The 26684-nt window shown below is 25.8% G+C and overlaps 6 protein-coding genes across 16 annotated transcripts; 3 read left to right on the plus strand and 3 right to left on the minus strand.

Annotated features, from left to right (window-relative positions):
• Positions 1-933: 933 nt before the first annotated feature.
• LOC129607430 (arfaptin-2) lies at positions 934-4230 on the plus strand. 2 transcript variants are annotated; one of them, XR_008696813.1, is made up of 7 exons: positions 934-1105; positions 1157-1228; positions 1285-1777; positions 1841-1985; positions 3031-3174; positions 3363-3470; positions 3955-3984. XR_008696813.1 is itself a non-coding variant. In XM_055518453.1 (6 exons), the coding sequence occupies exons 1-6, from the start codon at positions 1081-1083 to the stop codon at positions 3994-3996; spliced, it is 885 nt and encodes a 294-aa protein (XP_055374428.1). In that variant the 5' UTR covers positions 934-1080; the 3' UTR covers positions 3997-4230. The 2 variants fall into 2 exon arrangements, 1 of the variants encoding a protein (XP_055374428.1); XM_055518453.1 differs by lacking the exon at positions 3031-3174 and having other exon boundaries at positions 3955-4230.
• A 1189-nt stretch (positions 4231-5419) lies between these two features.
• Positions 5420-10025, plus strand: LOC129607324 (SH2B adapter protein 2). Of its 5 annotated transcripts, XM_055518250.1 has the most exons (6): positions 6087-6210; positions 7500-7713; positions 7771-8078; positions 8256-8378; positions 8441-8692; positions 8990-10025. In XM_055518250.1, the coding sequence occupies exons 1-6, from the start codon at positions 6178-6180 to the stop codon at positions 9878-9880; spliced, it is 1821 nt and encodes a 606-aa protein (XP_055374225.1). In that variant the 5' UTR covers positions 6087-6177; the 3' UTR covers positions 9881-10025. The 5 variants fall into 5 exon arrangements, with proteins under 5 accessions (XP_055374223.1, XP_055374224.1, XP_055374225.1 ...); XM_055518248.1 differs by lacking the exon at positions 6087-6210 and adding an exon at positions 5420-5537 and having other exon boundaries at positions 7500-8078; XM_055518249.1 differs by lacking the exon at positions 6087-6210 and adding an exon at positions 5688-5848 and having other exon boundaries at positions 7500-8078.
• A 250-nt stretch (positions 10026-10275) lies between these two features.
• LOC129607214 (uncharacterized) lies at positions 10276-18377 on the minus strand. Of its 5 annotated transcripts, none has more exons than XM_055518019.1 (11): positions 18263-18377; positions 16722-16808; positions 16258-16349; positions 14398-14418; positions 14227-14336; positions 12496-12650; positions 11784-12166; positions 11394-11729; positions 11137-11337; positions 10593-10706; positions 10276-10511 (listed from the first exon to the last, which is right to left on the minus strand). In XM_055518019.1, exons 2-11 carry the CDS (start codon positions 16801-16803, stop codon positions 10389-10391), a joined length of 1617 nt encoding a protein of 538 aa, XP_055373994.1. In that variant the 5' UTR covers positions 16804-16808; positions 18263-18377; the 3' UTR covers positions 10276-10388. The 5 variants fall into 5 exon arrangements, with proteins under 5 accessions (XP_055373994.1, XP_055373996.1, XP_055373995.1 ...); XM_055518021.1 differs by lacking the exon at positions 18263-18377 and adding an exon at positions 18128-18145; XM_055518020.1 differs by lacking the exon at positions 18263-18377 and adding an exon at positions 16869-17005.
• A 566-nt stretch (positions 18378-18943) lies between these two features.
• On the plus strand, positions 18944-20710 carry LOC129607346 (cyclin-H). The gene is made up of 7 exons (XM_055518299.1): positions 18944-19264; positions 19328-19524; positions 19582-19783; positions 19857-19961; positions 20017-20140; positions 20204-20315; positions 20409-20710. Exons 1-7 carry the CDS (start codon positions 19142-19144, stop codon positions 20473-20475), a joined length of 930 nt encoding a protein of 309 aa, XP_055374274.1. The 5' UTR covers positions 18944-19141; the 3' UTR covers positions 20476-20710.
• Positions 20650-21664, minus strand: LOC129607347 (leptin receptor gene-related protein). Its single transcript, XM_055518300.1, has 4 exons — positions 21550-21664; positions 21257-21489; positions 21172-21203; positions 20650-20839 (listed from the first exon to the last, which is right to left on the minus strand). The coding sequence occupies exons 2-4, from the start codon at positions 21453-21455 to the stop codon at positions 20729-20731; spliced, it is 342 nt and encodes a 113-aa protein (XP_055374275.1). The 5' UTR covers positions 21456-21489; positions 21550-21664; the 3' UTR covers positions 20650-20728.
• Positions 21665-22942: 1278 nt separating this feature from the next.
• On the minus strand, positions 22943-26322 carry LOC129607334 (ATP-dependent Clp protease ATP-binding subunit clpX-like, mitochondrial). Of its 2 annotated transcripts, none has more exons than XM_055518273.1 (7): positions 26166-26322; positions 25599-25712; positions 24479-25370; positions 23926-24202; positions 23708-23857; positions 23410-23631; positions 22943-23349 (listed from the first exon to the last, which is right to left on the minus strand). In XM_055518273.1, exons 2-7 carry the CDS (start codon positions 25675-25677, stop codon positions 23128-23130), a joined length of 1842 nt encoding a protein of 613 aa, XP_055374248.1. In that variant the 5' UTR covers positions 25678-25712; positions 26166-26322; the 3' UTR covers positions 22943-23127. The 2 variants fall into 2 exon arrangements, with proteins under 2 accessions (XP_055374248.1, XP_055374249.1); XM_055518274.1 differs by lacking the exon at positions 26166-26322 and adding an exon at positions 25768-26103.
• Between the last annotated feature and the right edge of the window lie 362 nt (positions 26323-26684).

Below are 26684 nucleotides of genomic sequence, written 5' to 3' on the forward strand. Positions count from 1 at the left end.
CTTCGAAAAAGTTCTTTCCCACCGTAGTTTAATATATTAGTTCAAATTTATATAGACATATTCGTTTACTTCAAATGCGTACATATGTATATACAACCCCGGAAAGTGAGGTGTTATTACAATATTGATTGTAATATTGATTCAATTTAAATTTGAAAATTTTTATATAAAATAATTTTGCAATCTTTTTGCTTAACGTAGCTTAAAAATTAATTCAGTAATTTTAATTACAATCTTGATTCATCATAATTATGTAGATATATATATATATATATATGGATATGTAAAACTTGATTTGTACAAAACGTAAAATACTGCATTGTAGAATTTTTAAACTGAAAATTGAAGAAAAGATTTTACTCTACCAGTAAGTAAGAGTTGCAATATAAAAATTGCCTCATCAAACTTCAACAAGAACACGTAAAGGATTGGAATGATAATTTTTTCCTTTGATGATCTGTCACTCTTTCGGTGTACAAGTCTTTATATTTTTTTTTCTTATATTCGCTTAAGAATTTATTTGGTCATTTGATTTAATATCTTTAAAAAAATTTTGCCTTCGATTTCAAAAACCATTCTTGAAATCGTGAAGGCGATAGCGAGATCGCCACTTATTTATTTTCAACTGCACCTTAATTTTTTTAATCCGATATTTCCATAATAGCCCGTTTTTGAAAATTTAAAAGAACTTCATAATTGAAAAAAAGTAACGAAACAACTTAAAATATAAGAATATTTATAAATAAAGAACAGCTTAAAAATAAGGAATAAAATAAAAATTCCATAATGAAACTCTTAAAGTTGTCAAATTTATAATATCAAAATGAACATGTATTATACACATTATACATTATTACCAGTTAATCCAAAAAGGAAAAGTGACACTGTAGTAATAACACTGCATTCCTATGAAGCTGTTCTCACAATAGTGTAGTGTGTTGTTGTAAGAAAGAAAAAATTGATTAATTCAAGGTAGTCTATTCGGATTTACAAATTTTACAAATAAAAAGTGAATTTCATGATAAATTTATTAAAATTACTAAAAGTGTTTTACTAAAATTACAATAAAGTAGATTTAAAATGACAAGCGAAAGAACCATTCATGGTAAAAAAACATATAATAAAAAAATTAATAATCAAAATATGTATTTTGTAGAACTTTTGAAAGATACCCCAAGTTCAGCTAGTGCCATTCAAAGTGGATTAGCTTTGAAATCAAACAACTCAGGTGATAGTTCAACACTACCATAAAAATTTTTCAACGTTACAATTCTTTCTTTATAGCTCCAACAAGTCCAGATTTGGAAAAGTATGCGAATGAATTAACATATGTAAAGAATTACTCAACTACATCAAAAATTGATTCACTTAAAAATTGGAGCATATCTACATATAAATGCACACGACAATTGATGTTAGAAAAACTTGGAAAATCTCAGCGAACAATAGATTCTGATTTAGAGGGACAAATTGAACAATTACGAGAAACCCAAAGAAAATATTTGTCTGTATTACGATTAACTAGAGCATTTACATCGCACTTTCAAAATATTGTGCTGACTCAACATGTTTTAGCAGAATGTTTTTCTGATCTAGCACAAAAAAGTCCTGAATTACAACAAGAATTTACGTGTAATTCAGATACTCAAAAAAATTTAATAAAAAATGGTGAACTATTATTAAATGCATTGAATTGCTTCACTTCTTCAATAAACACTCTGTGCAATAAAACGATTGATGACACATTAATAACTGTTCGTCAATATGAAAATGCTAGGTAAAAATCTTAAAAAATTAAATTTCACTTAGTAAGTCGACATATAATGTTTTATTATTGTAGAATCGAATATGATGCATACCGCTTGGACGTGGAAAGTAATAAAGACGGTCAGGACATTCATCAAAATTATATTAAACATAAAGAACAGTATGAAAAATTACGCAACGATGTTACTGTTAAAATGAAGTTTTTAAAAGAAAATAGGGTGAGTATTTCCTTTTTTTAAGTAATGTGTAACAACGTTTACATTGCACACATAAATTTGGTTTCTGTAATAATAATTTACAAACGTAATTAAAATTTTAAAGTATAAGTGTAAAATGCAACAAAAGGTATTGCAGAAATTGCCTCAAAGATCAATATACAAATTTTCAAGTGTATTAATAACAATTTTCGTCATCACAAATTTTCGATGATAATCATTACATAAAATGAAAAAATTTATATTAATTAATACTGATATATAATAAATTTATTTTAAGATTTTAATATCAAAGCAAATCTTGAAACAATTTATGGAATAATATTTTGCATATTATTATCCTGAATATTATACTAATACAATATCTTCATCTCAGATCAATGTCTCAAATATGTCAATTTCGGATTCTAAAGCAAAAACTTTATAAACCCTTATAAAATAAATAAATGTAGCACAAATAATAGATATCTTGACTACATTTATTATTTTCTAATAAAATTTATGGAGTACCAATTCTAAACAATTTTCCTTTACGCAGTATATGGCCATATCGTTTATTAACAAGTGTTTACGGTACTTATTTCAAAAATCGGAATCACCAAATATTTTTATTGCAAATCTTTAACAGTAGGATAAATCTTTACTTAGATTATCAGATCTAAGATAAATCAGATGCATTCTATGTAGAGAGCTGAAATTCGCTCCTCGTTTATAATCCATTATAAAAACTCATGGACGAATGACTCACAACTGTCCAACAATTTGAATTAAAACTATCTATAATTCTGCTATATCCCCTTTTGAAAACATAGTATCCAATTGCAGTATTTATGTTAGAAAAATTTTAATTGCAGTATTTATGTTAGAAACTGTAAATTACTTTCTGACACAATTTTAGATATTTAGAAACTATATATTTATTTTTACTTATTTTTATATGTATCTTCCAATTTTTTATTTTAAGCATTTAATTTTGTTTAATATTATTTATTTACCTAACTTTTATTTGATTTTTATTTTTGGTTTTTCTTTTTATTCTCTAATTTAGTTTACATTTGTTTAAAAACTGTGCATTTGTTTTTCAACCCAAGAAACTGTTCAAATTTTATTTTAAAGTGGCATTAGGATAAAATCACAATATAAAGTTCGCTATTAAATTTGGAATCAGTATTTAATAGGGGAAAATTTAAAGGTAAAACAAATCTTATTCATATATCACTTATTACTTATAAGTGATGATGCTTTACATAGCATAAGAATATTTTTACCCATTAATTGAGAATTATCGAAACGCCAAATTTTGAACAGAATCTAAACTTAAATATTAATGATATTTAAAACAGAATTTTTTAACCCGTAATTTGTTTCCGTTTTTTTCAGGTGAAAGTAATGCATAAGCAACTGATTTTATTGCACAACGCTATTGCAGCATATTTTTCTGGTAATGCAATAGCGCTAGAATCAACAGTAAAACAGTTTAATATCAAGGTAATTAAAGTAATTTTAAGAGTTTTAACAAATTTTCTTTTTTTAAATAAAAAATCTTGAATGCTTTTCAAATATAATACAGATCGTTGCACGTACAATATGCAAAAACCGTGACATTAGTAATGTATATTAATATAAAACCACATTCAAATACATACATATTACTATTTTTAATGCTCGCCTTAAATTTTCAAATACATATCAAGTAAGATTTAAGGCAAATTTTTAGTATCGATTGTGGGCAAGTTTGGTTTTTGTTCTGTAAAAAAGATTTACCATTTTAATTGATCATTAGAGCTTTTGTATAAAACGTTGCGCTAAAAAAAAAAATTTCTAATTAAAAAAATTACTTAAGCTAATTCCGCGTTAGAGAGCACAAAATTATTTAATAAAAGTGAAAACAAAATTAATTTTTTGAATTACGTGCAGCTATGTGTGTTCCTTTATGTGTAATTAATTATTTTTAATACTTTTATTTTTGCAGTTAAAAACAACGTTATCTGGAGGGTCTTGGTTAGAAAATTAGTTATAGGATCATCTGAAAAATTTACCATATATCGAAACTAAAACAAATTCAACCGATTCATAGTTTTCATTTAAACAAAATTCTTTTTATCAACCTCAAATTAGTCCATTAAAAAATGAAATTGAATAATAACCAAGAATATTTTAGATATTAAAGTTTATTTAACTAATTGTATCACGTATTACATTGACGAAATAAAAGTTGAATTATCTCGCAAATGTTTTATAATCTAAGTCAATTAGTGTTAAACTTTTGCGTTACCAAACAGTTTTTTAATTTTTTATCATAAATTATAATCAAACTGAGAAAAAAAGTTAAAACGTAAGAAGATAAGACGTTTTGACTTTTGAGAATTTTTAGATCATTTGCATTCCATTAAAATTTAATGAAAATACGAGTATCAACGAAATATGAACTTGCATAATAAAATCTGTGTGTAGGTAGGTCCCAAATAAATTCGCAAGATATTGTATCATACAGTCACAATCAGCTAAATTAAAATCATCATTTGAAAATTAAAACTCCAAATCGTCGTTTTGGTTTAGAGTTTATATTTCTTAAGCATTTAAGAATAACGGAAGGAATCTAGTTTAGCAGAAACTTAATTAATCTGGTTTTCGCATTATAAAAATGATTTGAGCATTCATTAGGATAAAACTTTTTAGTGAAATCTACATACCTGCATATACCTTAATATGTAATAATAATTTTTATGTAATGTGTAATATTTTTACTGTTAATAAACTTTCAAATCAGAATCTCAGTATTTTCTAACAAATATTTTACTTTTCCAATAAGATTGCTTTTTTTTCAATTGGAATTTTGTGTTTTTTCCCAAATTATCGACTGAACGTCTCACTTTCAAAAACAAAGTGAATAAATTTTGTATGCATTTTAGAAAACAATGACATACGCAATACCAAAACATTTTTCTCACTACCAGGCCCTTAAGAACCTTAATGAAATAGCCAACAAACAATTTTTTTGACTTTTGTTTTTTTCTTTCTGAATTAATTGAATAAAAATAAATAATGTAAAATAACTCACAAAAATTTTTTTGAAAGTTTGCAATATTTAATTTAAGTGTAAGTATAAACAAATGAAATTATTTAGAAGAAGTTAAATACTATTAATTTTTCTTTAATTTAATATGTAAGGATTAATAATTAATATAATAAAAATATATTCCTTATTTGCCTTATTTTCCACATATATAGAATGTGCTTCCTGACTAAATCCATCTTCATACCAATTTGTTGAATATTCGCACCATTTCCGTCGTTGCGTTCTAATCGCAACTTGAATTGAACGATTTGACAACGTAAATATGTATTGCAAAATACCAATATTTTGTACGAAGCCATTTTTGTACATACAACATTTGCTACCTTGTGCTCGATATGTAAAATTGTATTTCCCACCACTAGTATGTCTGATGTTTGTCAAATAGTTAAATTTGATAAAAAAAGCAATAAACTTAATTGAAAAAGTGTCGGAAAAAACAGTATAAATTTATTTTTTTTTCGTTTTGTAAATATTGGGTATGTATGTAACTTTATTAATAAAATTATGATTCAATATAAAATTTAAATATAATGGAGTACACTTTTATGCAATATTAGAATGCTTATACTAATTATTATAAAGCATACATAGAATAGTACTTTATCTGAAAGGTTATAAATTTTAAAAGTCAAAGTGAAAAAATAAAAAAGTAGCTAGGTACTGTGGAAATTCTTAAGCTGCTCAAACAAAAAATAGTTTTGTTTTAGGATATGATTAACTTAGTAAACATATAATATAAATAAAAATTGGAATTTTTAATTATTTTTCAAAAACTAAAAAAAAATAGGTAGGCACAAGCATAATGGTGTCGTATTTAAAAATCAGATACATAATGTACTTGGTAAAAACAGCAACAAATTAAACAACAACAATAATTTAATGTGCACTAAGAAACTTCTTATACCTACGTATATTATGTATGTGTTAACATACATACAAATTATTATATTTTATAATGCATTTATTGATTATGGTACAATAAATCAAAATTGAAATATTCATTTAAACCATTAACAAGCATAACTATTAAATATGTATTATTCAGTTAGAGAAATATGTATTGTTATAAAAGTTTATGACTGAGAAAATGTGAAACTATGTGAATGTGATGTATTTATGATCTATGCAGATACGAGTATACATATGTATGTAAGTATGTATTTACCAAACTCAAACAATTTTCATTAAGTCTACTGATGAGACTATTTTTCAGAATCTAGTTTTATTTTCACATTTAGATTTGATAAATTAGATATAGATTGGGGTGAATCGCCACTATATTAAAATGTAGAATTGTTCGCTAATATCTATAGAGATATACAGAGATTCAACAATTAATAATTGCTACAAAAAAGTTGAACTAAGTTATATTTGAAATGATTTAAAAAAAAATAATACCTACATACTTTAAAAAATAGTTAAAATACTATAAAAAAACCTTTGCGATCCACCTTAATACATAATCTTTTATGCTTCTCTATTAAAAGCTCAAATCAATTTATTGTTTAATCATGTCTGCCGAACATATTGTTTGCTGAGAATCCGAATCATACATTATATTTTTCCTTGAAATACATACACATCTATATATGTACATATTTTTAAATAAAAGGTTATAAAAGTTCTAGGTTAGCTTAAAGCCTCATAAGCAAAACGAAGTAACGGCATGGAGGACTAAGTTTTAATAAATACAATTTTACATCACTTACATACATAGTAGGTTACTTACATATGACATACAAATATTTTTACGGTAAGTGCCGCACGAAATTTACAGCGTGTTTATCCTTAAAAAATTGCAATAGTCGATAATCAGTCGCTTGGTAAATAATTTTATTAATATGTAATACGTAGTTGACCAATATTTCAATGCTAATGAATTAAATTTCTTGCAATTATCTGGAATAGGGTGCAACAATTAATATTCGTGTACATTTGTGTATATTGGCATTCATGACTTGCGACAAGATTCTTTTAGAATATATAAAAATATTTAGATACTTTCAATAGATAAAACAAGAACAACGTAGTAGATTACTTATGTCTTAAAGAAATAAGGTGTATTTTTAATAAAAATAACTTTTTTAATTAATTATGAATTAATTCGTATACGAAAATATTTCTAAATTCAAATCAATATTTAGTAATAAAGAGAAATCTAGTTTTTTAAAAAATCTGAATAATGTTATTTAAAAGAAAGGACGGAAATAGAAGAGTGAGTCTCATATCTCATTTTGTTCTATGTTTTAAACTATAAAAACGTAAATTTTATGCCTTAAAAATAGCTAGAAACAGTTTAGTTTCTTTTCCAATCTGTTTATTAATATTTAGATGTAAGTATGTTCAACTACTAATTTAGCTGTAAATTAGATAAAGAAATATATTTTCTAACATTAAATATGCTTTACAATATAAAATTCTACCTATTTTTTTTTTAGAAAACTGTTATGTCTATGTCATCTATAAATTCTGATGAAAACGTAACAATTTTAAACTCAAATACAAATGCGGAAATGACTTCGTCTTCAACTTCCAGTACCCTTAATCTTAATGGAAAATCTGACAAAAATAATACCAATTCAAAAACAAATATGCCTACAAATTCCAGTGAAACAACTGAACTTGGAAAAAATAAAAATGAATCAACACAAAGTAAATGTACCTCTGATAGAAATAATACAAAAGCTAAAAAATCTATTCATGGTACAGAAAATTCTAAAGAGCATGGAGGTGAAACAGCTGGCCTTTATTTAGGTACTTCTAGTTTGAATCCTGTAACAGCTAGTGGACCCAGTAACAATATTGCACTAATTGATAAAGATTGGCAAGAATTTTGTGAAAGACATGCGAAAGCTTCTGCATCCGATTTTGCAAAGTCATGTTTACAATACACAAATACTAATATGTCTAGTGATATTAAAGATCAAATAACCCATGGAGATTTTATGAAGAAATTTTTAGAATTTTTTGAAGAACATTTTGAATCCGAATATATACGCCGAAAGAATAGTCAAAAAGTAAGTTTTAAAAAAAAAATTTAATAACAATTTAAAATAACTTAATCTATTTGAAATTGATTTTAAGTTAACACATGATCAATGAAAAAAATTAAATTAGATACGATTTTAATTTAAAAAGTTAATCAATTATCTTTTTAATATAATCTGTGTATATATTTTATTTCTTAAAATAAGCTTTCAAATGGTGCAACAACTTTATATGAAGAAAACGATTTCGTTGAGAATACGGCTTCTCCAAAATTATTTCATAAACCGTTTTTTAGAAGAATATCTTTTAAAGGATTACGTAATGGAAAGGTACAATTTTTTGATTTCGTATACATATAAAAATAATAGTAATATGATTTTATTGCTGGAAGTTTCTTTCATTTCAGGCATTATTTCATAAGCAGCAAAACGATGGCTCTGATTTACATTCAGAACGACAAAACAAAACTAAACTAGCAAAAATTATAGTTGAATGTCGTAAAGAAGGTATTGTCAATTATTTAACGCCAGAAAGTTTAGATCAACCGTCAGGTCCTCAAAGATGGGAAAGATGTCGGTTAGCATTAGTTAAAGCTGTTGGAGGTTATATGCTGGAATTTTATTCGCCTCCAAAATCACAAAAGGTTAGTAATCTTTAGGTTTTATTTATTATAATAAAACCAGATTTTACGTAAAATTTTTAAAAAAGAAAACGAAACCTGGATTGAATGTAATCAGAATTATATTGGAGTCGATTCTATATAACATAAAAATAGGATTATATTTTTTTTTTAATGAAACTTTAAAACATTTTTCAATTGCTGGATATGATTTCAGGTGTTTAACTAAGAACAGCTGATTTTCAGTTGTTAAAATTGGTGTAAATTTATAAGACAATTATCCTGGAAAAATATTTTAACACATTTTTGTTTTTGTTTCAGCCCCGAAGTGGTGTTTTTTGTTTCCTGATATCAGAAGCTCGTGAGGCGACCGCTTTAGAAATGCCAGATCATGAAAATACTTTTGTTTTAAAAGCTGATAATAATATGGAATATGTTATTGAAACACATGATTCCGATGACATGCGAAGCTGGCTAGCAACTATACGATATTGTATGCGTAGCTTACCAACACAGCAACCAGTTCCTGTGGATAATGCCATTGAAGCACAATCTACTTTACATAATAATAATGAGCACTATAATTCCCGTCCACAGACCCTTTCTACAAATGATGTATTTCCCAGTTCAACCACTCAATCTGCAACATTGAAATCAAATTCAGCTGCATCGACAACACTCAGTGATGTAAATAATGTTAACTCAGAAGTTTCGCAGTGGCCAGTAAATTCTGTTGGAGCAAATGATTCGGAACAACGATTGTCAGTTTCAAGTGCTTTTGATTTATGTGAGAATGATGTAGACAGCGACCACAATATTGGAGATCTCGTGGCGCTGATGCGAGAATATCCTTGGTTTCATGGAACTTTGCCACGTTGTGAAGCCGCGAGACTGGTTTTGCATTCAGAAGCTGCTGGTCATGGAATATTTTTAGTTCGACAAAGTGAAACGCGCAAAGGAGAATTCGTTCTGACATTTAACTTTCAGGGGAGAGCAAAACATTTAAGAATGACTTTAAGTGACACCGGTCAATGTCGTGTTCAACATTTGTGGTTTCCTAGTATTTCAGAAATGTTAGAGCATTTTAGAAAAAACCCAATACCATTAGAGTCTGGAGGTTCAGCTGACGTTACATTAACACAGTTTGTCATTAACCAAAACGAAGGTTGCAATTCTCAACAACAGAATTCGTCAGCAAGACATATAAGATAGCCAAAATTCTGTTGTCAGTTAAACATTAACAATAGCTTGGTGTTTTATTATTTTTAGTATTATCGTTATTATAATTCTAATTTTTAATGTTATAATATTTTATTTTTATTTTATTGTTAATAAAACTTTTATATTTATTACTATATATTTTACTAAATTTTTTAAAACTTCCTATATAGTAGGGAAAAAAATAAATTGAAATGAATATTAAAGTAAAAAATTGCTCCCGTATGAAACCATTTTTGGCAATTTTCGATTAGGCTCAAGATTAAAATGGAAGGATAGCATTGTAAAACAAATCTCGATAAAATGTTTTATATATGATCTTTCAGATTGCCTTTAGAAACGTTTTATTGTAATTTAAGACAATTTTATTGTAAAATTTCAAACTAGAATTTCGCCCCAAACACATACTTTTATTAAAAAGCTTTTACGCTTTTTCAAATCATTTTTCAACACAGTGTTATAAAAAATGCAACAAATATTAAAACAAAAAATATTTAACAAATTAGGGAACTGGCACCTTTTTAGTAATTTCAGTAACAAGTTCATCTACTCTTTTACTGCTTCCTTTGAATATAACAGGATGTGGTCCAATCATTTGAACAAATTGACCAACATCGGGAGAAGTCTAAAATAAAAAAATTATTGAATTACAATTCATGTATGGAAATGTAAATTTTAACACTTAATATACATGTAAAATACAGACCATTACAAAACGATGAAGAGCTTTTAACGTTCTAAAAATTTGTTCTTCTTCCGCTTTAGAATTAAAAAATTGCAGAATCGCCATTGTAAGTTCCACTGCGACATCATCGAAAACCTTTAAACACAGAAAATTTTACTTATAGTTTACTTAAATATCTATAGTTTTCAGCTTTTTTTATACTTATTAGGTTTATTTGCATTACATTTTTCTAATGTAGTGTACATTAGGATATTACATTATCCTAATTTATTTTTATTTTAACTGCTATATATAAGATAACAAGAAAAAATAGTTCGCTATCGTTCAGAAACAACTAAATTTTTCTTAAAGAGCTCCAATGTACAAATGATTGTACGTATTTTTCTTAGTTTTAAAAGTAGTAATGTATGTCACCACCAAACCAATATTTTAAATATATTTTGTTACTTAACGTTAATTAGTGCCAGAAAGTAAATCACTCTCACAAAATGTAACAAATTGCACAACATTTTAAGCAAATATTTTATTGCTGCTTTTTTATTTTCAGAAACAAACCAATACTCACCACTGTTTTGACTTCCATTATTCCTAAATTATGCATAATGCTACTTCCAATATCTTGTAAAGTTTTGTCTGCAGCAAGTAGACAATGGACAGCAACTTTAGTTGTAGCACGTATATTAGATATTTGTTGATTATTATAAGCCCATTCAGAAATATACAAAAGCCATTCAGAAGAACTTACATTTTCAAAGAGATTGCATATCTAGAATAATGACAATACAAGTTTTAAGAACATATAAAATATTAAAAAGTATTTACAAATAAACCCCAGGCTTGTTGTTCCTCCAACGTATGTTTATCAATATCTTGTGAATAATTCGTTAACACATGATCTCTTCTATCTTGATGAAGTAACAAAACTATGTCATCTTTAAGTGCAGCACAAGCCAGCACTCTTATTAAACGTACTTTTGAATCTTGAGCTAAAGATGGATCTTCTAGTACTCGTTTAACAAACACCAGAAAATTATCACTTAACGTCCAGCTACCTTCGTCTTCAATTAAATATTGATGTAATTCTTCGACTGAGCCTTCTTCTTCTTTAGATATTTTTCCATCAAGTAACCTTACTAATTCGTCTAGTTCAACTTTTGGCTGCAATTTACATTTATTTTACGACATGAAAAAAAAATATGAACAAACACTTACATCAATATCTTTAAAAACGACGGGAGGTTCACGGTGCTTTCTTTCTTCTTCAAAACTTTCTCTAGCAGCGTTATCTAAAATTTCATCTGATATATTTCCATTGTTCCCATTTCGGGGAATTTCAGAACCGTTATTTTGCTCTGACATATTTGAATTCGAATCGTCAGGAGTTGATAAATTTTTTTGTTTTTTAGACTTTTTTTCCTTTTTTTCTTTTTTTGCAATCTTTTCTTGAATTTTTCTTCGTTGCTCGTCTAAAGCCAAAGAATGAAGACGCGCTTCTTCTATTTGGTTATTCAAATCTTCTAAATCCGGACTCGTGTCTCTGCCTGATTCAACTCGCGGCTCAAACGCAAAATGTTCAGAATTGTTATATAAACTATCTGTATTTAAAAGAAACGAATTGTTAAATATTTGCCGATTTGATGGGAATGAAAATTTTTAAGCTAATCGTTTAATAAGAAAATCAATATTTTAATTTAAATAGGTTTAATTAAAAAATTTAAATGAAAACAATAACTCTTAAGTAACTAACAACAAAGATAAAATTGCACAAATTCAATGGCAAATAATTATTAACCCCTAATTTTATAATTTTCATATAAAAATTTTGTATGTTATAAAAATAGTATTGCAGCAAAATACACTCTGTTAATAATTGAAACAAAGCTGTTGCTTTTCTTGTCTCAAATATGAGTTCGTGTTCACTTACCTAAAAGTGGAGAAAAAGCTTGTCCTATTGGAGTAGAAAGAATATTTTGTGGCAAATCTATGATATACTTTGGTATTCCAATTCCACATAAAAATTGACTTAGATCTTCAGAGAAAGTATTGCAATTATGTTGCAAAAGATTATATCTTGATCCCCTGTAAATAAATGAAATTACATTTTTAAAATTTAAAATATTTTGAAATACATACATATTTTTTAATTATTAATTTCATACTTTTATCAATTCATAAGATTTTAAAATATATAATATGAAAAAGAAATCAGTTTTTATCACATTGCATATTTTAAAAAGATGTCACAAACCGAACAAAGAAATGCAATTTTAACTATCTTACACTTAATTGCAGAATTTAACAAAAAGTTCAAAGCAAAACAAAATTTAACTAATAAAAAATTGTATACATATATGGTATCAAAACTCACAAAAATTTTTTTCAAATAATTATTTATAATTTACTTGTATGTGCATACTTAATCTTTTTGAATAATGTTGAAATGTTCAACCCTGCCTTAAAATTATGAATTTTATCGCTTTAACATTTTTAAGGTTTTACGATGAAGTTGAAATTATTATTATCAACCTTGCCAGAGAATCTTTATTTTTGTTAAATACTAATTTAAGAAATTTTAGTTATTTTAAGTAATATGTACAAATAATAATTGATGGAAAAGATTGAAAAATGAACAAAACAAAAATAAGCGTTCCTTTCTTTTTATACACAAATCGATGCACTGTTTTTATATTTGCAATAAATGCCGAATCATTATTTGGTATTTACGTATTATTTATTCATTTTATTTAGCAATCTTTATAATCGCCGACAACGTTTCAACTTATTTATGTATTCGTGTATTCCTACATATAAAAACAAAAACTTTTTTGAACAAAAATATTAATTTACAACATAGCCTATTTAAGTAAAAAATTTCAGAATTGAAATAATTATTTAATTCCCGAAATTTGAATTCTTTAAAATGGTAACCCCAAATATTTCAAAATATCACAAACATTTATTCAATTTTGCAGAATCCACTATATACACAAATGTTTATCACTAACTATAATATATTATACGTTCCTACATACGTATGTATAAATGTGTATAATTTTTATGTTATATGAAACTTTGTTTTAAATTTCTATTTTTATATGGCATATAAATAATATATGTATGTATGTACATATCAAAAGAAGCTTCAATTTATATGCCGAATTTGTATGAATTTTGTTTAAAAAAAAAAACAAAGAAAAAATACGTGAATATTTTATATACAAGATTTTTAAAAATCTTAAATTACAAGAAAAAGGTATTTATATATAAATATATACATACTTATGCCGTTAAAATGTAACATAAACTTTATTTAAAATAAAATTTTTATCGGTATCTTTTATTACTTATAAATAAATCGACCCAAATTCAATTTGGTTATAATATCTCTAAAAATTTGAATTTGTGTTTTTTTTTTATTAAAACAAATGAAGATAATAGTTAGGAATATAAGAAAAAATTAAAAAAAAAACATTTCTTACTTTAATTTTAGTAGGCTGCCTTTTGTATCATATTACCCCATTTTCATTACATAAAAAAAAATTCTAATTACAGTCAATATAACTGTATGCATTAAAAAATTTTATTAATTTTATCATTAAATATCTTTAATATTCATTTATTATTCATTAGTCCAGTTATTAAGAACTTGACTTACTTAAACGTACTATCCGATAATCCACGTAAATAATCCTTAAATATTCCGTAAGGTACAGAAGTATCCCCAAGTTTTTCAATTTTTAATGGTTGTCCTAACACAGTACCCCCCTAAAATAAAAATTTTTATTTTCTAATAATTACACATATTTTCAAAATATAAACAAGTTACTTCTATTTTGTGTGTGTTTTTCTTCAAATTAATAATTAATTATATTTATTATTACAAAAAAAAAAAAACTCAGTGCGTGTTCCACCGATTCATGTTCAATTGAATTATTTTAAAGAATTACGGAATGAATTAGAATTTTTAGTACATTTCAAAAAAAAGAAAATAAATACAAAATTATTTTAATATTCTATAAATAAATATTTTATTCAGATTTTAAATAAAAACAAAAAAAAAAACGCGACAAATTTATCAAAAAAAGCTTTTCTTTTAAAAAGCTCTACAAACTTCACTATTGCCAGCCGAAAATATAATTTTATTTTAAAAAATAAAAAAAAATTAAATAAATTTTCAAAGCAATTTTATACATACATATATAAGCAAACATAAGTATGTATATTTTTTATATTTATATAATGACCAAAAATAGATCCAAATAAATCCAAAATTCAAATATGAAAATTTTTCAGTGATGCAGATTTATTTTTAATATTTTTTTTTGTATAAATATATATAACATATTTGCGTTTGTAAATATATTGGTATATCAAAGGTAAGAAAATTATATTCAAAATATTTTGTTAAGTTAAAAAAATAACAACATTTCATTTAACTAACAATGCTACCTGTCTCTTTAATTTAAATATATATATATATATATATATATATATATATATATATATTACTAATTTATATAACCAAATATATTGTTTTCTTTTTCTTTCTATTTAATTTTTCAATTATTTATTTTAAATTTAATTTTTAAATAAAATTTCGAAATAAAAATATTTCGGAATAAAAAATTCGGAATTATATGTCATTCAATTTGCAATATATTGGTAATCCTAGAAATCAAAATATTGAATAAAATGTGAAACATGTATATAAAATATTTAATTTATAAAATATAACGATGTATAAGAAAACAAAATTCTTTTGGGAACAACTGCTGTGGAACAGATCAACCAGTGTTTGCAGACAAAATATTGTTTGTCTGTTTTAAATATCTTTATATATAATATACTTATTAGTGAATTTATTAATGATTTTCTTTCTTTTTTAAACAATATATATTGTTGTCTTTTTTCATAGCAGAACGGCGATTTCTAAAAATTAACAGGGATATACAAAAACTTTTCTGTTAAACTTAATATTGCAAATCTTACAGTGATGACAAATCTGTATCAAAAATACATTAATAATATATCACAAAAATATTTAAATTTTGCAATAGTTAGTATTATTAATATTAATTATTTCATAATATGTTAATGGTTAAGATTTTTAGTAAATTGTTATGAATTTTATTTCATATTTTCGAAAGTTTTTTAACAGTTTTAGATAATTTTATTTATTATATCAGCAATTTTATTTTTCGGTGGCTATAAATATTGTTACTAAATAACGAATATGAATGTTGTGTTACTATAAAAAAGATTAAAGGAGAAAAAACTAAATAAAGCAAGACAGATATTAAAACTTTATTAGTTTTTAATCATTTCCGTATATGTTATTTAATGATTTCTTATCAAATCCTTATTCTTTCCATGACAGTAATTTTGTAATTCACTATTATTAAACACCATTAAGATGCAGTAAAATCCATTATGTTGAAATTTTTTAACAAAACCATCAAAAATATTTTTAATTCATCAAAATACATTATGTGTATTACAGACGCCATAAAATAATAAATTCAATAAAATGAAACGTTTTAAATTGCTGATTAAATGAATTTGAAGTAAAGCAATAAATTGTATTGAAATTAGAAAAATTGATTGAGGGGAACAAAATCTAATCAGTTCATTTAATCAGCCAAACGACTAATTTGAATACTTTTTTTCAAATAAAATGCATACATACCGGTTCACAAAATTGAATACCCGTTGCACCATAAAAATATTCTTTTCCAAAAACAACAACCGCTGTGTGCCAAATTCCTTCTATGTGGTGTCCTACATAAAAATATTTGAAAAAAAAAAATATCATAAATCTTACAACAAACTTAAAAAAATATAAAAAAATTATTTAATTCAAACATTTTAATTAATCTAAAATATACATATGTATTATAACTTGAAATTAATATACATAATAGTTAACATTAAACAATATTGAATTTTAAAAAATAAAATTTAAAATAATATTTTCAAAAAAAAAAGTTATTATACAAAATTGTATAGATTTTTTAAAAAAATTATTAAAAAATTCTTTACTTATTCTTGCCACAATTTAATACCCAAAATTTCTATACTTATATCTAATGTATTTTTTATTTATTATAAAATTTATTTTATTTCATAAATTCATTAAAAACATAACCTTACCTAAGAGCGCAGCAGACATTAAATTTGCCATCCCTTGAGATAAATCATATATATAAAGTTTAACATCATTTTTATCTTCCATTTGTGCTAAAAAAAAATAATAATTCTAAATACCTTTTATAAATGTACATACATTCTTAAGCCTACGTAAGTGTAGCAAACAAAATTTCACGTTACTCTTAATTTGTGGGTAAAATATTCCTCGAATTATAATTAATGCTGTTTTTAATTGGTCAAACGTCACTTTGTTCTTGCATGAGCAATATGATCCTAATTATTTTACCATTTTAAAAAATATGAAATTTTGAATTTATTTAAAACTGTACATTATTCCGTTCTATTAGAGAAAGAACCATTTAAAATGATTAGCTTCCTACTAATTGAAAAAACAATGTTATACCTATCCAATTGGGTTTCTACCTAGGTCCACTATTCTATCAACATAATTAAATATTTTTTGTATTTTTATCTTGGATTTTGAATATTTCGTGCAGCAAAGTTTTACATTTTATTTCAAAATTTTAATTAAAAAATTTTTAACTATTTAATATGTTTTATTGCAAAATTAAATTTATTGCAAAATTAAATTTATACGTAGATCATTTCATTGTAGTTTACCTAAAGGAATATAGAGTTTGGGATCTACCTACCCAGAAACTCATCTCTTGGTTTTGGATCTATGCATTAAATTATAAGATTATACATTTAAAATTTCAAAATTCTATTGATATAGGTAAAATCAAGGCCATTGACCAAGTTTTTTTTAAATGTGCTTAAAAATATAGTTTGTACAAATTTAGAAAATTTTTTTTTTGCTATTATAATTTCATTTTTTGTGTTATTTAAAGATGGATCCATTGGTATAACGAAATACCTTTTCACGTTTAATATTAAGTATATTTTGGACTTTCATACTATTTTTACTTTTCCATTATTATTTATGAAATTGTCATACAGTTATTTCCTTATTCCTATCAGAATCTAACAAATACCTATATACATACATTGCGCATATAAAAATTTATTTTGTAAATATTACACAGGTATAAGATAGATAAATATGTATGTATCCATATACGTATTCGAGTATATATGTATATCAGTACATATTTATAAATGTGAGCACCTACATAATATGTATTTATGTACACATGTATATACTGACACATTATATTATTTATATTTTATGATGTTTAAAAATGTTAAGACAAAACAATGAACCTGAAAATATCTACCTACATTTAATATTTTAAACGTAAAATTTTTTTATTATCAATTTTCAAATAAAAATTATTCTCACTAACACAAAATTAATTTTTTAATTTCTACAGCTTTTGCTAAACATTGCAGACCTACCTGCAATAAAAAAATTAAAAAATTTTAATAACTAATTCAAAAACTCCTACCTCATAGATGAATTTCAAATATTTGAGAAACAAAATTATTCATAGGTATTTGTTTATAAATTTAAAAATAAAATTATTAACACTCTTATTTTCACGCTTTAGATAACGAACCTTATCTATAAGCAATTTACTTACAATTTTGTATTATTATTTTTAAATTTAATTTTAATTTTCAAAATATTTTAATTAAGACTTATTTAGGTTATTAACAAAAATACTTTTAATTCCTTATTGACAATTCATAATAAAATTCATTCCAAAAACTGACCTGCCGTCAATGTTATCGCTGAATTTTTTAAATAAGGAGTTTTGCCATAAATAATAAATATAATTAATAAGAATACAATTGAATCCACTATAAATAGATTACTTAAGTAACAAGTTTTTGCGAGTGACCTAGCCAGAAATTCAACTAAAAAACCTTCTAAGAACAGTAATTTCGGTTATATTAGACCTACATACGGTGAAAATATAATACGAAATTTTTTTAGTCGATAATTTCTTAATTACAAAGTAAGTTTTATAATCATATAACAAAACTAAATTTTATTACTCAAAATTATAAAATTTGTAGGAAGAAAGAAAAAGTAAATAGAATTATTATGAAATATCTATTAATAATAAATTTTAATAAAAGATAATTGAAAAATATAAAGAAATATTCACTAATTGGAGTCAAACAACTGTAAATGTAAATGCAACAATTTGATGGATAATTATTTAATATGTACGGTACAGCTACAGATATCAGTCACCAGAAGTTTGGTAATATTTTACCTATCAGGGCAACACTGCAAATCGCCGTAATTGTCAATATGGATTTTGACATTATAAGTGGTTGTTGATTTTTTTTTTTGTTCGAAAAATACATTTTACATCGGAAATGGTATTTGAATTTTGAATTAATATTTAGAAGTTTCCGCACAAAATCGGCTGAGGTGATTAGATTAGAGATTTCTTTAATTTCATTGGCTCAAATTTAAGATTCTACGTTCATGAAGCAAAATTTTTAAAATGTATCCATTTAGTTCACAAAAAAATTATTGGACTTTTGAATCTGAACATAAGTTAAATTTGCTACGCCAGAATGCAAATAGTGATTTTATAGAGAAAAATTCACAAAAATTCAATATTGATGTAAATAAAAAATTTTTATGTTTATACATAATTACTAGTTACTTAAATAGTTACCAATTTTAGATGCAGAATGTGTACGATTTTTTTTTATCGCCAGAAGAGGAACGTTTACTTTTAAAACAATATGAAATGCAAATGAGAGAATTTTGCAAACGCTTTGAGCCACCAATGCCAAGAACAATTATTGGAACAGCACATCATTACTTTAAAAGATTTTACTTGTACAATTCACCAATGGATTATCATCCGAAAGAAATATTGTTTGATAACCTTATTGAATATAAAAGTAAAAAAAATTAATATTTTTGTCATTCTAGGGCTACCTGTGTTTATCTGGCATGTAAAGTTGAAGAGTTTAATGTGTCTATAGGGCAGTTTGTAAATAACATTAAGGGTGATAGATTGAAGGCTACTGATATAATCCTTTCGAATGAATTGTTACTTATGAGGCAACTTAACTATTATCTTACAATTCATAATCCGTACAGGCCAATCGAAGGTTTCCTAATAGATATTAAAGTAAAATTTTGAGTTTGTAATCGTAATTTGTAATAGTCACGTATTATAAATCATAAAGTTCTAAAAATTTTAGACAAGGACTGCAATGGTTAATCCAGAAAGATTGAGATTAGGAATAGATGAATTTGTTGATAGAACATTTTTAACAGAAGCACTTTTACTTTATTCCCCCTCACAGGTACGTATAAAGGAACATGAGTAGGTATTCTTACTTCTGTTGTATTACATTTTAGATTGGTTTAGCAGCAGTGTTACATGCAGCTAGTAAAGAACAAGAAAACTTGGACAGCTACGTTACAGAAAATTTATTTATGAATGCAAAAGATAAATTGCCAGTTTTAATTGAGGCAGTCAGAAGTAGATAAAAATTCATTTGCTTATTTTAAATAAAAAAATTGATAGATTTTCAATCAATTTTAGAAATTAGGGGCATGGTTAAAAATTTAGAATTCCCTGCCCGAGATCAAGTTAAATTAATTGAGAAAAAGTTGGAAAAATGTAGAAATCAGGAGAATAATCCAGATAGTGAAATGTAATTAATCATTGAAATGTTTAAATTTTTTATCTCCACAATAATTATCCAAACTACGTAATTATAAAAATAACCCTTTTTTCTATTTTAAAGATACAAACAGAAAATGAAAAAACTATTGGAGGATGATGATGTCGATATAATTGAGTCATCCAATTAGACGTGAAATTCTAAAAGTAAACTGTAACCAACTTTTCAAACGAAACTTCTAATAAGGTTTGCTTTATATTCCTAAGAAATACAAATACATATGTACATATACCTGAAGGAAAAAGGAAAACAAATGATTAAAACTTGCAGGCAAAACATTCTTTACAAAAAAAAACAAAAAATGTTTCAATATATTGTACGAATCTTTTTTATTATGTGTTTAAATTAAATTTAACAAAAAATTACATTTAAATGGTTTTAAATTAAAACATTCCTCCGTAACCTTCATCAACTTCTCGCATTGCATGTCCAAATATTGTTATATAAATAACCAAACTTCCAGCTATTGTCAAATAACTTGCCATTGGAATAATCTGGAACCATAATGAAATTATGTATACTTTTTTTCCCGGAACAAAATATAATAATAAATATTCGAATTTTTGTTTTGATGCAAATTAAGAAAAAAATAGATAAAATTATGGAATCACTCATAAGATTTCAACGAGCTAGATATGTGATTATTATCTAGATATGTACTTACTCTTTACAAAGTATCGATGTGTAAGTACGTAAGCGAACAAAACAAAAAAATGTAAATGCAAAAGTATTATGTAGATATATAAATCTAGATATATACAAACTACATTTCCTTATTTTAAAGCTAGATTTATTATGTATGAGTAAGCAATAAAAAAATACTTACTACTCCAGCTTTAGCCAATACTATTGGAAAGGCTGAAAAAATATTTTATTAATACTTGTCCCAAAATTTTAATTTTAAAGCTCACCAAATGTACTTAAGACGATACCAGCTGTAAGAAACAACGCGAACTCATAGCACGCATTTGGCGCCGATCCTGTTGAGTCGGAGCCTCTACGTATTGCTAAGTAAATTGGAATCACCGAAAACATATGAAATAGAACAACAAAGAACGGCCAAAAAACTTTTTGCTGTGGAACCGCACATGCTAATATTATTAAAGTCATTGCAAGGCACACAAGCAATGCCGATATCAACAGACTAAAATTGCAATTATTTATACTTAAACTTGAATTTAAATAAATTTTAACAAATACTTACACTTTATAATTTGTTCAATAAACATCGATGAAATCATAAATTCATGAAAAGAAATATAGAATAATATACGAACGTATGTATATGTATGTATGAAGATTCAAAAATAAGAAAATCAAAGAAATATATAAATTTTGTGAAAATATGAATATAAATTTTTTGAAATACTTAAAAGAAAGTATATCAGAATTGTTTTTTGTACCTTTTTGTGAAGCCATAATAAAAATTATTGTTTTTATGAAAAATTGTTGTAAACAATGATGAAAATGAAGATCGTATTAATAAGTGAATAATACTTGCAGGGATGTTAAGAGATCAATTTGACGTTATAAACTTCACATCAAATTACGATAAAATAATCTTTCAAGAGTATGTTTACATTTTTTCATATGCTCTATTTTTAAATTAATTACATTATAAAACAAAAATTTATTTAAATAGAAATGAAAGTTTTGTGAGAGGCCTGCATTGAGTGTCTACTTTGATAAAATATCGATACAGCGACATTTTTACTATGTCAGCATGAAAATGGTTAGCTATTACATTTTAAGTCATTATTAACATTTCAAGTCAACTATGCAAAATTTTTCGCTTGACTTAACTGAAGCCGATAATCAAGCAACATTTACATGGACATGAAACAGGCTTCAAGTGGTAGATGACTGATTATTAATATCTGTTATCTGCTTGTGGGGAAAGAAAATGAAATGTATATCAACCATTGATTCTTAAATTGTCGGAGAAAAACAGGTTACAATAGATGCTTTTTGACGTTACAAAATGTAAAATGTTCTTTTAATGAAGAAGTAAGTGGATTAGTCAGAATCCCCACAAGGGACTTTTGAGTTAAACCAAAATGGTCACCATATACAGTTGGTCCATATATGAAGAAATCCATTTTTTAAAACTAAATTATTTTAATTTCCTTCAAAACTTTATTTTTTGTATTAATCTGTTTCCACTTGTTAGGTATATGAATTATGACATAACACGTTTTTTTGAAGTTTATTTAAACATTAATGAAATTGAAATTGCTTTTAATGGTTTAAGGGAATTTAAATCTGGTCAGATTATTAGTGTTTTGCTGTAGATATTTTACTGTATTAGATCTACAACTGGATTTAGTATAAAGTTCAGACCGCTGTAGAAATTCATTTGGATCTATCAGTCATTTTTCTGACTTCCTGTCAATTTTCATATGAATTTCATTTATTTCAATTAATTCAAATAGAAAAAGATAAAACTTCTATATAGAACTGCAAACGGAATGAAAACGTTTTGCCACTTTCGAATTTCTTTTAAAATTTATTTTTCATTATGACTAATTTTATTTTCATTTAATTTAATAAAGTAGAACTTATAGATGATTACATTACCACAATAAAACTACTTTTAAAATATATATCATTTATTACAATAATTTCACCCATCTATTTTACAAAATGAAATCGAAATTTCCATACCATATGGCTTGGAAAAGAGATAGAATTTATTTAAAGAAATTTTTATACCTTGTGCATAAAGTTAAATCCAAATTATGATCAATAAAAACGAAATCTTTTTAATTGTCTTTGATAATTCTTACTGGGTGAGTCGAACTTTAGCATTATTTTCTTCATCTTCTGTTTGAAGATTACCGTTCGCACCAAAAGTATTTGACTTTGTGTAATTATTTTTGCTATATTCAACCAAACGCCTTTCAAATTTAGGTGTTTCTTTCCCTCGTACACAATCTCCATCAATTAAAATCGACATAACATCAGAGCCAGGTACTTCATACATTGGATCTAAAAGTAAATTTTCCTGCAAGAAAAAAAAAAAATAAAAAAAATTCTCTTCAAATTCATGACTAGCAAGATATACCATAATAGCTCTTAAACCTCTAGCGCCTGTTTGCCTTTCCATGGCTAATGTTGCAATCGCCTGCAAAGCATCATCTGTGAATTGTAATTCTACTTGATCCATTCTTAATAATGCTTTGTACTGAGATACAAGCGCATTTTTTGGTTCCGTTAAAATTCGAACTAACATATTAATATCTAAACTATGAAAAGGTACAAGCACTGGAAAGCGACCAACGAATTCCTTATAGGATTACGTTTGAAATTTATATTTTAAAAAATGAATTATGAAAAGTTATTTATTGAAAAGTTGCACTCACAGGAATCATTCCAAATTCAACTAGATCTCTAGCTTGAACTTTTTGTAGACAGAGATCCCGTTCCTCTTGGTCTGGATCCATTGGTGATGCGGTCGCTTGAGCAGCCCTTCTCCCTTGTGATTTAGCTGACGGCATACCGAATCCTAAGTACTGCAATAAGCCAGAAATATTTATATAGTGTATCAATCAAATTATCATATTTATTATCAAAATATTACTTTCTCATTTACTCTTCGGCCTATTAGTCTATCGAGACCTGTATACGCCCCTGATGCAATAAATAAAATATTTGTAGTATCTACTTGTACAGTCTCACCACGCAATTTTCGGGGGGAATTTCTTTCAGGTACATTAACTATAGTCCCTTCCAACATTTTAAGCATGCCTTGCTGAACTCCCTCTCCACCAACATCTCGTAACTGATGAATACCTGGAACAGCTCCAATTTTATCTACTTCATCCAAAAACACTATTCCTGTTTGAGCTCGCTCAACACTTACATAAAAAAAGAGTAATAATATCATATTAGTAAAAAATTTTTCATTTTAATTTTAAAATAATTGTGTAATCTAAAGTTGTGATATTTCACTTTAAACAAAATGAATTTTTTTTTTAATTTTGGTATTTTATTTTTTTTGTAGAGAATTTATTCAATAAATTACGATTAGAGAAGCATTTATTAAATGACTAGACATAATGTATATAAAAAGTAATTACTCTCCTAATATTATATTCTAGTACAGGGAATAAAAAGTAAAGATTTTTTCTTACTTATAATTTGCATCTTGTAGCAATTTGGCAATAACACTCTCAATATCTTCTCCAACGTATCCCGCTTGTGTTAAAGTTGTACAATCACAAATTGCAAATGGAACATCTAAACATTTTGCAATAGTTTGAGCTATTAGTGTCTTACCAGACCCTGTTGGTCCTAGCATTAATATATTGCTTTTTTCTAATTTAAGTTCATGTGTTTTTTTATCTAAAATATCTGAACCAATGTGAGATTGATGTTGAGGATTTGGAGGAGTTCTTGGCACTTCAGATGGCGGTGAGCTCATTATCGTGTGACCGATACCGGAAATATGCAATAAATCTAACCTACCCATCCCATCTGCTTGATGAGTGCTCGTAGAAGTTTGTGTTGGCGGTAAATTATGATAAATTCTTTTATAATGATTATAAACGGCAACAGATAATACTTTCTTAGCTAAATCTTGCCCAACTACGTGTTGATTTAAATATTCCATTATCTTTTTGGGGGGAGGTGGCGGTTTCCTTTGGCCTTTTTGTTCCTCTTTTACAGTTTTCTTCGAATCAACTTCACTAAGAACAACAAAGAAATGATGACATTTTTCACATTTTACGAAACGCGTTGAGCTAACAAATGTTTCAACATGAGTGCAAGGATCTCCGCATTTTGGACAGGATAAAGAATTTTTTTTTGGAGGTTCTTTTCCGCCACCTCCACTGTTGCTACTTGAACCACCAGAAGAGGCGGTAGTGCTACCAGAACTCCCACCAGCAGTTGTAGTTCCCGAAGTGGCTGATGGCGAATTTGAAGAATCATTTGATTTATCACAGACTGTTGATATATAAGATCTACGTAGTGTTAGATTGCTGGTTATTTTAGGTATTTGCTCCGAATTGCTATGATCGACAGCTAAAAAAAAAAAAAACAAAAAATGTTTACACACATGTATATAAGTATCTCTAGATTTTAAGCATAAAATTTGATCGCTCTTGAAAACGTTAAATATTCGAGAAAAATGTACATGGGTATAAGTGTATACACATATATGTAGATATATATATGTATGCATGTACATAAATATTATATTATTTTTTTTATTTGTTGAGTTTCTAAATTTATTTAAGTTTTCTTGCCTACCTGTCCTTAAAAAATTATTCCTTAATGAATAGGACGAAGCCAATCTGCCCAAACTGAGACCATTTCGCACAACTCTCATCTTTAGATTTCAATTTTTCCCAACTATGTATGTAACTGAAATAACATGTATGTGTATATAAGTTTTTTTAATAATTTGATTAACTATTACCGAGAAATATTCGATTAACTATTTTCAAGAAATACAAAAAGAATACTTTAAACTAATTTTAAATCTATTTTTCACTTATGTAAGACTGATATGAAGATACGTATTTATAATAAAAACAATGTAAGATTTAATCAATGGAGCTAGAAAAAAATATTTAGATTTAAGTTGTATTGAAAAATCGACACATTATCGGATGATTATACAGCTGTTTACGACAAATATACTCCAAATATATTTTTTAATGATCTACGATATTATTTTGCGTCTAAATAAAACATTTACTTTATTATGTAGGTAAAAACGTCATTCAAATTAAAAACTTAACTTCACCAATTATATTTTTACAAAGTCTACTAAAAATTTATATATCTATTGCGAACGAAATTATAAAAACTTACGAAATTTAATTAAATTTACTAAAGCAGATAATTTTTATTTCAGCATCAATAATACGAATATTTTTAAAATATCCTACGTTTTGTTTTATTCACTTGTAATTTTAAAATTGATGTGTGTTGTATACGTGATTGTATATTATTGTCCATTGTACATGATAAATCAATTTTTTTGGCATGACTTTGTGATTGACTTTTCAAACAAAGTTGTCGTTACACTTAGATTCGATTTTCAACAATATAAGTATTACATTATATTTTTTTTTTTTTTTTTAAAATATTCTAAAAAAATCTGCAACTTAAAAATTTGTTGAAGAATAAGTTCTAAAATTGCTTTGGTACGTACCTTGCATCTTTTAAAATATATGAGTGGAATTTAATCAAATACATAGAGCTTATTGGTAATAAGTTGTATGTCAAAATAAGTTGTTCTTAACATCCTAACAACCTTCCATATGTCCTATATTCTTATGTAGTTTTGTAAATAAACATGAATCTGTGTTAAAACTGCAAAAATTTTAA

Source organism: Condylostylus longicornis, unplaced genomic scaffold (genome assembly GCF_029603195.1).
Source record: "Condylostylus longicornis isolate FDR11 unplaced genomic scaffold, ASM2960319v2 ptg000027l, whole genome shotgun sequence".
Taxonomy (NCBI): Eukaryota; Metazoa; Arthropoda; class Insecta; order Diptera; family Dolichopodidae; genus Condylostylus; species Condylostylus longicornis.